This window comes from Hemitrygon akajei, chromosome 9 (assembly GCF_048418815.1).
Source record: "Hemitrygon akajei chromosome 9, sHemAka1.3, whole genome shotgun sequence".
In the NCBI taxonomy this organism is placed as follows: domain Eukaryota; kingdom Metazoa; phylum Chordata; class Chondrichthyes; order Myliobatiformes; family Dasyatidae; genus Hemitrygon; species Hemitrygon akajei.
Genome location: NC_133132.1, coordinates 106,819,531 through 106,833,004, shown reverse-complemented (window position 1 = coordinate 106,833,004; position 13,474 = coordinate 106,819,531). Strand labels below are relative to the sequence as shown.

Below are 13,474 nucleotides of genomic sequence, written 5' to 3'. Positions count from 1 at the left end.
CACATAGTAATGGAGAGAATATACAAATTCCTTACAGACAGTGGCAGGAATTAAACCTGGCACTCTAAAGCTTATACTAATACTGCACTATTGTGTTACCCTTATTGACTAGAAACAGGAATTACGTCATTTGCATGATCATACAGGGCAGACCTCCACTGTGGAGTTGATTTGCACAGAATGTAGGCCCTCAGGTGGATTTAGTTAAAGAAATTGACTCATGTGGAGGAGTGGCCTTCATCTCTCCCATCCCATGCTCAGCCACCCTCCCAGATGCACCCCCATTTCCAGCTCACCATCCCAGTCTTCATAAAATACCAGAGGAACTCAGCAGGTCAGGCAGCATCTATGGCGGAGAATAAACTGTCGACGTTTCAGGCTGAGCCCCTTCTTCAGGGCTGGAAAGGAAGGAGGAGGATGTTAGAAATCGAAGATGGGGATAGGAACAGGAGAACAAGCTTGTGGGTGATAGCTGAGTCCATTTCATGGGGAATGTGGATAAAATAGAAAGCTGGAAGGTGATCGCTGGAAAAGGTAAAGAGCTGGAGAAGATGGAATCTGCTAGGAGCAGAGAAATTACTATGGGAGAAAGGGAAGGAGGAAGGGCACCGGGCGAAGTGATAGGCAGGTGACGAGAAAATGACAGAGGGGGCCAGAGTGGGGAAATGAGGAAGAAGGAAGGCGGGGGGAGAAAAAATTACTGGAAATTGCAGAAAACCTTCAAAATGTTTTACTTGTCCTCAGACCCAGCTGAGGCCAACATTGACAGGCAACACCATGTGATTTTTTCCCTCGTAGTTTGTCTGACATCTGCTGAAGCATCTCAGCCCGAAACATTGACTGCTTATTTCCTCACTATAGATGCTGCCTAACTTGCAAAGTTCCTCTGGCATTTTATATATTCTCGCTGACATCTGGTGCTCGCTAAACCAAGGCAGAAAAAAAGCCCTGGTATCGCCCCTGCAGCACAATAATATAATACTTCACATAATCGCTTTTCAGTGGCAGTGATCAGCGATTGGGGTTCAAGTCCCACCATTTCCTGTAAGAAGTTTGTATGCACTCCCTGCGACCGTGCAGTTTTCCTTGTAGTGCTCCAATTTCCTTCCACATACTGTTGAGTGGCAGGCAAGCATTTTTGCTGCTGGAGTGTGGTGATAATCATGGGTTGTCCTGGTATGCCACAAACAACAGTGCATTGCATGTTTTGATGTACAGGTAACAAATAAAACTAATCTATCTTAACCTCAGTGTAATATAAGATTTCATCCAATGCCAGATCAGTGTAAGGAGTCATTAACTTGATGCTTGCGGATTTAATGAGATTCACATCAGAAGGCATAGGATCACAATTAAGGTATTCAGCCCATCGGAGTCTGCTCTGCTGTTCCATCATGCCTGATTTATTTTCCCTCTCAATCCTATTCTCCTGTCTTCTACCTATAACTACTGATGTCCTTTCCAATTGAGAACCTGTCATTCTCTAATTTAAATATACCCAATCAATTGGCCTCCACAGCCATTTGTGGCAATGAATTCCACATATGCTGCACCCTCTGTCTAAAGAAATTCTTCCTCATTTCTGTTCTAAACCGGTGTCCTTCTTTCCTGAGGCTGTCTTAAACTCCTCCTGTATAGGAAACATCCTCTGCAAGTCCAGTCTATCCAGACCTTTCCATCTTCAGTAGGTTTTACTGTGATCCCTGTCTCACTCTTCTAAACCCCATTCTTCTCAACAACCCTACTACAAAGTGCAGATAGTTTTAGTGATAGAACGGAGGGAAGGAAATGGAGCTGAGTTCACCCCTCTGAACTAATATTCAAAAAACCCAGACAGTGGATTTCCTTGTGTTTGATTCTGTGGAATTTCTCTTCTTTTGTCAAAATGTAACAAACCCAAGTGATTTTAAGTTTGTGTCAGACAATATTTCTTCATTATCAAAGTATGTATATGTCACCATATAAAACTCAGGATTCTTTATTTTTGCAAGCATTCACAGTGGAACAAGGAAATACAATAGAATCACTGAAAAACTGCATGCAAAGGCTGACAAATAGCCAGTGTGCAAAAGATGACAAGCTGTCAAATACAAAATCATAAATGATAATAATAATTAACAAATAATACTGAGTATATGAGTTGTAGAGTCCTTGAAAAAGAGTCCTTAGATTGTTGAGGTGACTGAAGTTATCCACACTAGTTCAGGACCCAAATGGTTGAAGGGTAATAACAGTTCCTGAATCTGGTGGTGTGGGACCAAAGGCTCCTGTACTTCCTTCTCAGTGGCAGCAGTGAGAAGAGAGCATGGCCTAGATTGCAAGTGTTATGATGGATGAAATGGGCAGTCAATGGCCCAGATCAAGACCCTTCATCTGGGCCTGGTTTTAACCCAGATCGCCAACTGTCCACTTCCTTCCACAGATGCTGCCTGACCCACTGTGCTCCTCCAGTGCTTTGTGTGTTGCTCTGGATTCCAGCATCTGCACACTCCAGGGTCAATATGAGGAGTGTTTCATAGCTGTGGGCTGGTACTCACTGGAATTTAGAAAACGAGGAGGGATCTCATTGAAACCTATCAAATATTGTAAGACTTGAGATAGAGTGGGTGTGGGGAGGATGTTTCTTATAGTGAGTGAGTTTATGACCAGTGGGGACAACCTCAGAATAGAGGTGTGTTCATTTAAAATAGAAATTAGGAGAACTTCTTTATCTGGAGGATGGTGGATCTGTACAATTTGTCGGCACAGATGGAGCCCAAGTCATTGGGTATATTTAAAGCAAGGATTGATAGGTTCTTGATCAGACAGGGTGTCAAAGGATATGGGGAAAAGACAGGATTATTAATCAGCCATGATGAAATGGAGGAGACTGGATGGACAGAATTCAGGTCTTATTGTATAATTTTTTCCGAAGATTTTCAACCAAATAATTACCTAGATCACACCCTGTGGACCTTGTGATAAAGACTCTGCTAGTGTACTATTTATATATTTCAGACTCCCCTTTTAATAGAAGTTAAAATAAATGTACTGCAAGTGATATGTTGTACAGTTGTTAAAAGGGCAAAGATTTTATTAATCAAAAAATTATGTTGAATAGGATTTTGAATCTGTAATTGGTGTTATTTTCTGACTCATTATAGCTTCTGTGCTACAAAACATCAGCAAACAACTCATTTATTGTTGTATCGTCTCCAACAGGACCCACTGGTCAAAGTCGACTGTTGATCGTTCTTAGTGGGAATCACACGGGGCAGATGAATTTAACCAGCACAGGAAGACAAGTGCATTTGCGTTGGTCAACTGATCACGCAACGAGCAAAAGAGGGTTCAAGATCCGATATTCAGGTACTGACCTGTAGCTTTATTTTAGTCTCTTAATAGTAATCACCTTAAAATTTGCCCCTGGCATTAGCATTTTCCATGCTGGGAAAAAAGTCTCTGGCTGTCCACTCAATATATTGCTCTTACCATATTGTGCACCTCTATCAAGTCACCTCTCACCCTCTTTCATCCCAAAGAGAAAATGAACCTTTCTTCAGAAGACATGCTATCTAATCTAGGCAGCACCCTGGTAAATCTCTATACCCTCACTAAAGCTTCCACATCCTTCCTATAATGAGGGAACCAGAACTGAAAGCAGTATTCCAAGTGTGGTATCACCAGGGTTTTATAGAGCCACAATATTACAATGCAGCTCTTGAGCTCAATATCTTGACTAACGAAGGCCAACTAAAAGGAACCTCTTGTATTTCCCACCTTCAGTTTTGTTTTGCACCAACATTATATAATTGTCCTACTTGTATCGAAAATCCTTTTATATTGAGTCAGAGTCACCATAAGGGAAATGATATCAGAAACAACAGCTGCAATTATGCTGAGCAAAGGGTGCGGACTGTTATTGATCACTTTCTACACAAAGTGCTGACGCTGCTTACATTTAATCAGACTAGTATTGCAATGGTTTCAGAACACCTTGCCTCATGGAAATTTCATCTCACTTCCTCAGAGGTTATTAGAGATTTTCTTTTCAAGGGCCTTTATTTTTCTGAGAAGGCTATACATCTTAATTAAATCCATTCCACAGCCTTACCTATGACTCCCCTCTATTTGTAAAGATCACAGGGGAAATGTATGAAGGGTTTATTGAGAGATTCAGATACAAAAAAAAGGCTTGAATGACCTTTGTGCAAATGTGGTGTGATACCTGAGCTGAATTAATAAAAGCAGCTTGCAAATACCACCAGGCAGTCGGACTGCTTTCTTTCCTTCCAAGATGAGCAGACATGCTAGTTCATCGTGGGGGAGGAGGAGGAATGATCTCATTGAAACCTACTGAAAAGTGAAAAGCCCAGATAGAGCGGACGTGCAGAGGATGTTTCCTACATCGTGGGTGAGTTGAAGACTCAGAGGGTACAGCCTCAGAATAGAAAGATGCCCATTTAGAACAGAAGGGAGGAGGAATTTTTTCAATCAGAAGGTCATGAATCTGTAGAATTTATTGCCACAGATGGCTGTGGAGGCCAAGTCATTGGGTATATTTGAAATGGATGTCAATAGGTTCTTGATCAGTAAGGGTATCAAAGGTTGCAGGAGAATAGGGTTGAGAGGGATAATAACTCAACCATGATGGAATGGCAGAGCAGACTTGATGGGCAGAGTAGCCTAATTCCGCTCCAATGTCTTAGGGTTTTATGGTCTTCTCATAGCCACCAACAGGCTGAATGACCTATTTCCTTCACCTATTCAGTTCTTGAAGCAACCAGCGCAATCTTAATCACACAGAAACTGCTGAAGGAACTCAACAGGTCAGACAGCATCTATAGAGAGGAATAAAGAGTTGATGTTTTGGGCTAAGATCCCTCAAGCAGCCAACAAAGCATGCCCAGTACTTACTAACCCTATGTTGCACGTTTTTGGGATGTAGGAAGAAACCAGAACACATGAAGGAAAGCCACGCAGTCATAGTGAAAACATACAAACTCCCTCAAATGTTCTTCCTCTAACGTAAACAAATATCCTCTGACATTGCCCATTGCCACCCTGAGAAAAACGTGCTGGCTCTCCACTCCCACTCGGTCTATGCCTCCTATATATATATATATATATATATATATATATATATTTATCAAGTTGCTTCTCATCTACATTTGCTCCAAAGAGAAGAGCCCTAGTTTTCTCAACCGTCCATCACTAGTCGCATTTTCTAAGGCAGGTAACATCCATATGAATCTCTTCTGCAACCTTTCTAAAGCTTGCATATCCTTCCTACAATGAGGCAACCAGGTCTGAACACAATATTCTAACTGCACTAGCCAGAACTTTATGGAATTATATCATTACCTCACAGCTCCTGAACTCAATGCCCCGACGAATAAAGACTAACACACCATACTCCTTCCTAACCCTTGTATAAACTATGCAGCAACTTTGAAAGATACTCTTAGTGGCCACTTTATTAGGTGCCTTGGTCCACCTACCTATTTATGCAAATATCTAATCAGCCAATAATATGGCAGTAGCTCAATGCATAAAAGCATGCAGACATGGTGAAGAGGTTCAGTTTTTATTCAAAATAAGCATCAGAATGACATCCAAATCGTTGATATATAACGTGAAACGAAATGGTCCCAATACCAACCCCAGCAGAACAATACTAGTCACTAGCAGCCAAACAGAATAGATTCCCTTTATTCCCACACTTTGCCTTCTGACTATCAGTCAATCTATCCATGCTTGCCCTTTCATGTATACTGTGGGCTCTTATCTTGTCCCATCTGCAGCCCTATTACTTCAGTTCCCACCCTCCTGCAAACTCATTTAAACCCTCCCCAACAGTTCTAGCAAACCTGCCTACCAGAATATTGGTCCCCCTCGGGTTCAGGTGTAACCCATCTACTTGTAAAGTCACATGTTCCCCAAAGGAGATCCCAATGATCCAGAAATCTTAAACCCTGTCTGCTGCACCACTTCCTCTGCCATACATTCATCTGTACTATCATCCTATCCCTGCCATGACTAGCACATGATACTGTGAGAAATCTAGAGATTACTAGCTTGGAGGTTCTAATCTTCAGACTCTTTCCTGACTCTCTATGCTTACTGTGCAGGACCTCTTCCCCTTCTCTACCCACGTCATTGGTGCCAATGCACACCACAACCTCGGGCTGCTGCCTCTCTCTCTTGAGAATCTTCGATCTGCTCCGCGACATCCTGGACCCTAGTACCTGGGAGGCAACAGACCATCCTGGCTTCTCTTTTGTGTCTTCAGAATCTGCTCTTTATTCCCTTATCAATCCCACTATCACTCTGCCTGACTTTCACACCTGAGCCTCTGAGTCACCTGTGCCCTGATAGGTCACCTCCCACGGAGTATCCAAAGCATATTCTTGTTGCTGAGGGGAATGACCACAGGGTAACCCTGAACTGACTGCTTACTTCTCCTTGTAGTCACCCATCTACTATCTTACTCCAGCACTCTGGGTTTAATCACCTCAGTAAAAGTCTTCTCTATGAGGTTTTCACCCTCCCAGATGGTCCTGACTACGTCTAGCTCCGTTTCCAGTTTCTTGACCTTGCCAGTCAGGAGCTGAAGTTGGGTGTGCTTCTTACAGATTTAGCCTTTAGGGAGATCATTCGGTACCCTGAAATCCCACATCTCACAGAAAGAGCATTCTACTGCCTTAACTGCCATTCTGCCGACCCTTGTTGCCAAGTTTGCAGATGATACAAAGTTTGGCGGAGGGGCAGGCAATGATGAGGAAACTGATAGGCTGCAGAAGGACCGAGACATTAGGAGAATGGGCAAGAAAGTGGCAAATGAAATATGGTGTTGGAAAATGCATGGTCATGCACTTTGGTAGAAGAAATAAATGTGCAGACTATTTTCTAAATGGAGAGTAAATCCAAATATCTGAGATGCAAAAGGACCTATGAGTCCTTGTGCAGAACACTCTAAAGGTTAACTTGCAGGCAGAATCGGTGGTGAGGAAAGCTAATACAATTTTCGAATTCATTTCAAGAGGTCTAGAATACCAGAGCAAGGATGTGATGCTGAGGCTTTATAAGGCACTGGTGAGGCCTCACCTTGAATACTGTGAACAGTTCTGGGCTCCTCATCTGAGAAAAGATGTGCTGACATTGGACAGGGTCCAGAGGAGGTTCACAAGGATGATTCTGGGAATTAAGGGGTTACCATACAAGGAACGTTTGATAGCTTTGGGTCTGTACTCACTGGAATTTAGAAGGATGAGGGGGGATCTGATTGAAACCTATCAAATGTTGGATTGCCTAGACAGAGTAGATGTGGAAAGGGTGATCTCCATGGTAGAGGAGTTTAGGACAAGAAAGCACAGCCTCTGGATAGAGGGTGTCCATTCAAAACAGTGATGTGGAGAAATTTATTTAGCCGGAGGGTAGTGAATTTGTGGAATTTATTACCGCAGGCAGCTGTGGAGGCCAGGTCATTGGGTGTATTTAAGGCAGAGCTTGATAGTTTCTTGATTGTATATGTCATCAAAGGTAGTGGGGAGAATGCTGGGGAGTGGGGTTGAGGGAAAAGAAAGGATCAGCCATGATTGAATGGTGGAGCAGACTCGATAGGCCACATGGTCTTACTCTACTCCTATGCCTTATGGTTTCTAACTTTTCAAGCTTAAGATTTAGCCTGTGCCTGTTCTCATGTAATAATGTTGAGCCAAACCTTGACCACTCCAATATTTGCCCATTCAAATACTGGCCCAATCCAACGATGATGGCTTAGCTTGCAACTTATTTCTTTTTATTGGCTTCTGCTGAGGGCCTAAAAGATTGTGATGACTGCATCATGCTGAAATGTTCCGAAATGCCCTAATCTCTTTTTAAACTTTGTACTTCCTCACCAACAAATGACCTCTCATTGAAAGGATGACATGGCCTGAATGGTGGAATCTTTAATGTTAGACATTTTATCTGTGTGGCAGAGTTTTTTTTATCAATGTCTTCTACTCTCTGCAGCTTCTTCTGTTCCTGTGCATTCAAATTGCTGTATCATGCAATGATGCAATCTGTCAGGATACTTTCAACAGTCCATCTATAGAAGTTTGTCACAGTGTTCAGTGACAAGCCAAACCTCTTTTACCTCCTACACCAGCACTCCTTCCTTGTGATTGCATCTATGTTCTGAGCTCAAGACTGGTCATCTGATATGTTAACACCCGGGAATTTAATGTGGTCATGCTTGGAGTCACCTTCTTCAAAAGTTTTAGGCTTGATGTGAAATAATGCAAGTTAACTTCAAAAATTGCTCTTGATAAATGAGAACTGATGGGGAAAATTAGACAATTGGATCAACTTGAAGTTTTCCATGAGTTTTGCAGAGTAATCTTGGCCAAATGGGATTAGAATTGGTATAGAATCATTTAACACGTATTTTCATGCTCAATTGAATTTCTAGGACAACGTTTTAGTCCTGTCACAATGGCTAACTACATTTACTTGGTAATGTGATGCAGATCTTTTCAAGGTTTATAACTTTCTATAATAATTTTGCAACAATTTACAGCTTTTCATTCAATCTCAGTTTGTATCTCCTTGCACTAAAATTTAGTTGACAATATCAAAATTGTTCACCTGTTCATAATGGCTTCTGTTGTTGACTGTCACTTTGGCTCACAACTTTTTTAATGACTTGTATTTAGTTTCTGTGGTAAAATGATACGTACAAGCTGAAAAGTTAGTTTGCAGGGACAAAAAAAGAAAACTGCTCAAGTGAACACTGTCTCCATTTAGGAAGGGATCAGTTTGTGTCATTTCTGGTTGCCATTGTGCCTGACAGAGCAGTTAACACCTCATTTTGTGTTTTCTTGTTAAAAAAACATTATTTTATTTTAATGTAAGGTATATGTATCTTTTAAATGGAAGTATCTGGTTCTACGTGCCTGTGATACTGCTTCAAGCAAATTTTTCATTACACCTGCACATACAATGAACTCAACATTGACTCTTTTGGTAGGATTTTCAATTCACTTAAACTTTATCCTGGAGTAAAGTTCCAACAACTGATATCAGCAGTGAACCTGTGTGTGGTACTTTTTAAACTTGTCTACAACAAAATGATAGTCTGTATTACTCAGAGAACATTTAGGGTTTTCTCCATCCAGCACAACAGGTAAAATTTTTTGGTGAGGACCCATTTCAATTCAATTTCTCATTCCCAATCTGGCATATTGGTCCAAGGATACTGCCATGAACAAGAGAAACTCTGCAGATGCTGGAAATTCAAGCAAGACACACAAAATGCTGGAGAACTCAGCAGGCTAGGGAGCATCTATGGAAAAGAGTCCAGTCGACGTTTCCAACAGACCCTTTAGCAGGACTGCTATGAACCCGAGGGAGACCAGTATCCTTGCAGGCAGGTTTACTAAGAATTGTTGGGAGTGGCTTAAACTAATATGGCAGGGGTATGGGAACCAGTATGACAGAGCTGAAGATGAGCCAGCAGGTTCACAAGTAGGGGATGGGTGTAATATGAATGGAAGGAAGGACAATGATTGGGTACAAACGCAGACAGAGCAAAGAGTTAAATTGCACCACAGAGGTAAAATTAAGAAGGGTGAAGAATGCAGCACTGAAGATGCTGTATTTAAATGCATGTAGCACTCAGAATAAGGCAGACAAACTTGTAGCACAAGTGGAAATTGGTCGGTATGACGTTGAGTCCTGGCTGAAAGAAGGCTGTAGTTGGGAGCTTAACATCAAAGAATATACTTTGCATCAAAGGACAGGCAGGAAGGCATAGGCGGTGGTGTGGCTCTGTTGGTAAGAGATGGAATTACATCTTCAGAAAGAGGTGACAAAGAGTCAGAGAATGTTAAATCTTTGTGGATAGAGTTAAGAAGCTGCAACGGTTTAAAAAAAACCATTATGGAAATCATATATAGGCCTCCGAATAGTTGCGAAGATCTGGGGTTGAGATTGCAAAGGGAGCTGGAAAAGGCATGTAATAAGGGTCATAACACAATTGTAATGGGGAACTTCAATATTGAAGGGGATTGGGAAAATCAGGTTGGTGTCGAATTGCAAAAGAGGGTATTTGTTGAATGTCTATGAGATGGCTTTTTAAGAGCAGCTTGTGCATGAGATGATTTGGGAGAAGGCTATCTTAGACTGGGTGTTGTGTAATAACCCAGATCTTATTAGGAAGGTTAACGTAAAGGAACCCTTAGGAATTCATACTGCAATCTAAGAGGGAGTAGCATAAGTCACATGTACAGTATCAGTATTTCAATGGAATAAATGCATTTACACAGACATGAGAGAGGAGCTTGCCCAAACTAGCCAATAATATATAGCAGAATACTAAAAGTTTTTTTCAATTATATTAAGAGTAAAAAGGAAGTGAGAGTTGATATTGGAGCACTGGAAGATGATGCTGGTGAGGTACTAATGGGGGACAAAAATTGGCAGATGAACATAATGGGTATTTTGCACCTGTCTTCAGTGTGGAAGACACTAGTGGTGTGCCAGAGGTCCATGAGTGTCATTGCTACTACAAAGGAAAAAGTATTAGACAAACGGAAAAGGTCTTAATGTTGATAAGTCACCTAGGTCAGATGGACTACATCCCAGAATCCTGAGGGAGGTTGCTGAAGAAATAATGGATGCATTGGGCATGGTTTTTCAAGAATCATTTGATTCTGATATGGTCCTGAAGGACTGAAAAATTGCAAATATTACTGCACTCTTTCAGAAGGGAGGAAGACAAAAGAAAGGAAATTATAGGCCAATTAACCTAACCTTGGTGCTTGGGAAAGTGTTAGCGTCCATTGTTAAGGGTGAGAATTCGGGGTACTTGGAGACTAATGATAAAATAAATCCAAGTCAGCATGATTTCTGTTGAGGGAACTCTTGCCTGACAAATCTATTAGAGTTCTTTGAGGTAGTAACAAGCAGGATAGACAAAGGAAAGGCAGTGAACGTCAGTTACTTGGATTTTCAGAAGACCTTTGATGAGGTGCCACACCTGAGCCTGCTTAACAAGGTAAAATCCTATGGTATTACAGGAAACATACTGGCATGGATGGAGGAGTGGCTAACAGTCAGGAGGCAGTGAGTGGAAATAAAAGAGGCCTTTTCTGATTGACTGCTGGTGGCTAGTGGCTTTCCTCAGGGGTTAATATTGGGACTGCTGCACTCGACATTGTTCGTCAATTATTTGAATAATGGAATTGATGGCTTTGTGGCAAAGTTTGTGGATGGTACAAAGATAGGTGGAGGTGTAGGTAGTGCTGAGGAAGCAATGCAATTGCAGCAGGACTTAGTCACATTGGAAGAACGGGCAAAAAAGTGGCAATGGAATACAGTGTTGGGAAATGTATGCTGCATTTTGGTAAAAAGAACAATAGTGCAGACTATTATTCAAATGGGGAGAAAGTTCAAATAGCAGAGGTGCAGAGGGAGTTAGGAGTCCTCGTGCAAGACTCCCAGAAGGTTAATTTGCAGATTGAGTCTGTGGTAAAGAAGGTAAATGCAATGTTGGCATTTATTTCAAAGGGAATAACATATAAAAGCAACAAGATGATGCTGAGCCTTTATAAGACACTAATCATGCTGCACAGAGTATTGCCAGTAATTTTGGGTCCCATATCCTAGAAAGGATGTGTTGTCATTGGAGAGAGTCCAAAGGAGGTTCACAAGGATGATTCTGGTAGTGAAGGGGTTAATATATGAGGAGCATTTGGCAGCTTTGAGCCTGTACTCAATGGAATTTATAAGAAGGTGGGGAGATCTCTTTGAATGGACTAGATAGGGTGGATATGGAGAGGATTGTTCTTATGATAGATGCTGTTCCTTCAGGAGGAATTCCTGTGCTATGTGGCAGTGATGGTAAGAACAGGATAATTTGGCAGATGAATGCGTGGCTGAAGAATTGGTGCAGAGGACAGGGTTTCAGATTTTTGGATCATTGGGATCTCCTCTGGGGAATTTATGACCTATACAAAAAGGACGGGTCCAATATGTTCGGGTAGATAGAGCTCATCAGCCTGGGAAGGCAGTCCACCTAAGAGAGGAAAAAGTCTGATTTCAAACCTCCGCTGCCTTGCGGCCATACCCACTTATGGGAAAGACTTCTGGAGTAAACCCTGACAAATCCGGAGCTGGAATCCCTAAGGCAGATGGACGTGCCTTCAACCTCGCTCTGGCAACTCCTGCTGCATCACTGGTGCCAAGCTGTATCGGCCCTTGCCCTTCCCTTGGACAACATCGGTGGTGTGGAGAGGGGAAACTTGCTGCATGAGCAACTGCTGGTCTTCCATACAACCTTGCCCAGGCCTGCGCCCTGGAGAGGCTGAAGCAAGACTTTCCAGGCGCAGATCCATGGTCTCATGAGTCTAACGGATACCATCAATATACACCCGAATCCACGGGGGCCGATATCTTTGTCAGCAAGTTTGCTCAAGTTCTTGGGGAGGGTTTAAACTAATTTTGAAAGGGAATGGGGACCAGACTGATAGGGCTGACTGTAGGGCAGATGGTATACAACAAGCTGCAGTGTATAGTGAGACTGTGAGGAAAGACAGGCAGATGATAGGGCAAAATTGCAGTCAGTAGGATGAGTTACAGAGTAATAGGAGGCCAAAACTGAAAAGGGTGATGAATGCAGGACTGAAGGTATTGCACTTGGATGCATGCAGTATACAGAATAAGGTCAATTATCTTGTAGCGCAGTTAGAGATTGGCAGATATGATGATGTGGGAATTGCTGAGTCATGGTTGAAGAAGATCATAGTTTTGAAGCGTAACATCCAAGGATACATATTGTATCAATAGGGCAGGCAGGTAGGCGGGGGATTCTACTGGTAAAAAATGAAGTTAAATCCTTAGAAAGAGGTGACATTGCATTGGAAAAAAATCCTTGTGGGTAGAGTTAAAAAACTGTAAGGGCAATATCCCTGATAGAAGTTACATACAGACCTCTGCACAGTAACCTAGATGTGGGCTATAAAATGCATTGGGATATAGAAAAGGCATGTATAAAGGGCAAAGCTACCATAATCATAGTGGATTTCAATATGCAAGTGGATTAGGAAAAACAGGTTGGTGCGGGATCCAGGGTAGAGTATTTGTAGAATGCCTACGAGGTGGCTTTCTAAAGCAACTTGTGTTTGATCCGACTAGAGGAACGGCAATTCTGGTTTGGGTGTGAGTCATGACCCAGATTTGATTAGGGAGCCAGAGATCATATACATCTTAGAATTCACCCTGCAGTTTGAGAAGGAAAAGCTAAACTCAGATGTATCAGTAAAGGGAAATACAGAGGCATGAGAGAGGAGCTGGCTAAAGTTGATTGGAAGGGGACACTAGCAATGATGGCTGGAGATTCTTGGAGCAATTTGGAAGGTGCAGGACAGATACATCCCAAAGATGGAGAAGTATTCTAAGGGGAGGGTGAGCCAACCATGAGTGATAAGGGAAGTCAAAGACAGCATAAAAG

General features: G+C 42.1%; 1 protein-coding gene across 1 annotated transcript in view; it reads left to right on the top strand.

The window, feature by feature from the left end:
• The window catches only part of LOC140733433 (CUB and sushi domain-containing protein 1-like), a 2,013,313-nt gene that overhangs the window by 1,821,530 nt on the left and 178,309 nt on the right, over positions 1–13,474 (top strand). The window contains exon 48 of the mRNA XM_073056756.1: positions 3,202–3,348. Within this exon, the coding sequence (XP_072912857.1) occupies positions 3,202–3,348 (147 nt within the window). The remainder of the gene's footprint in view (positions 1–3,201; positions 3,349–13,474) is intronic.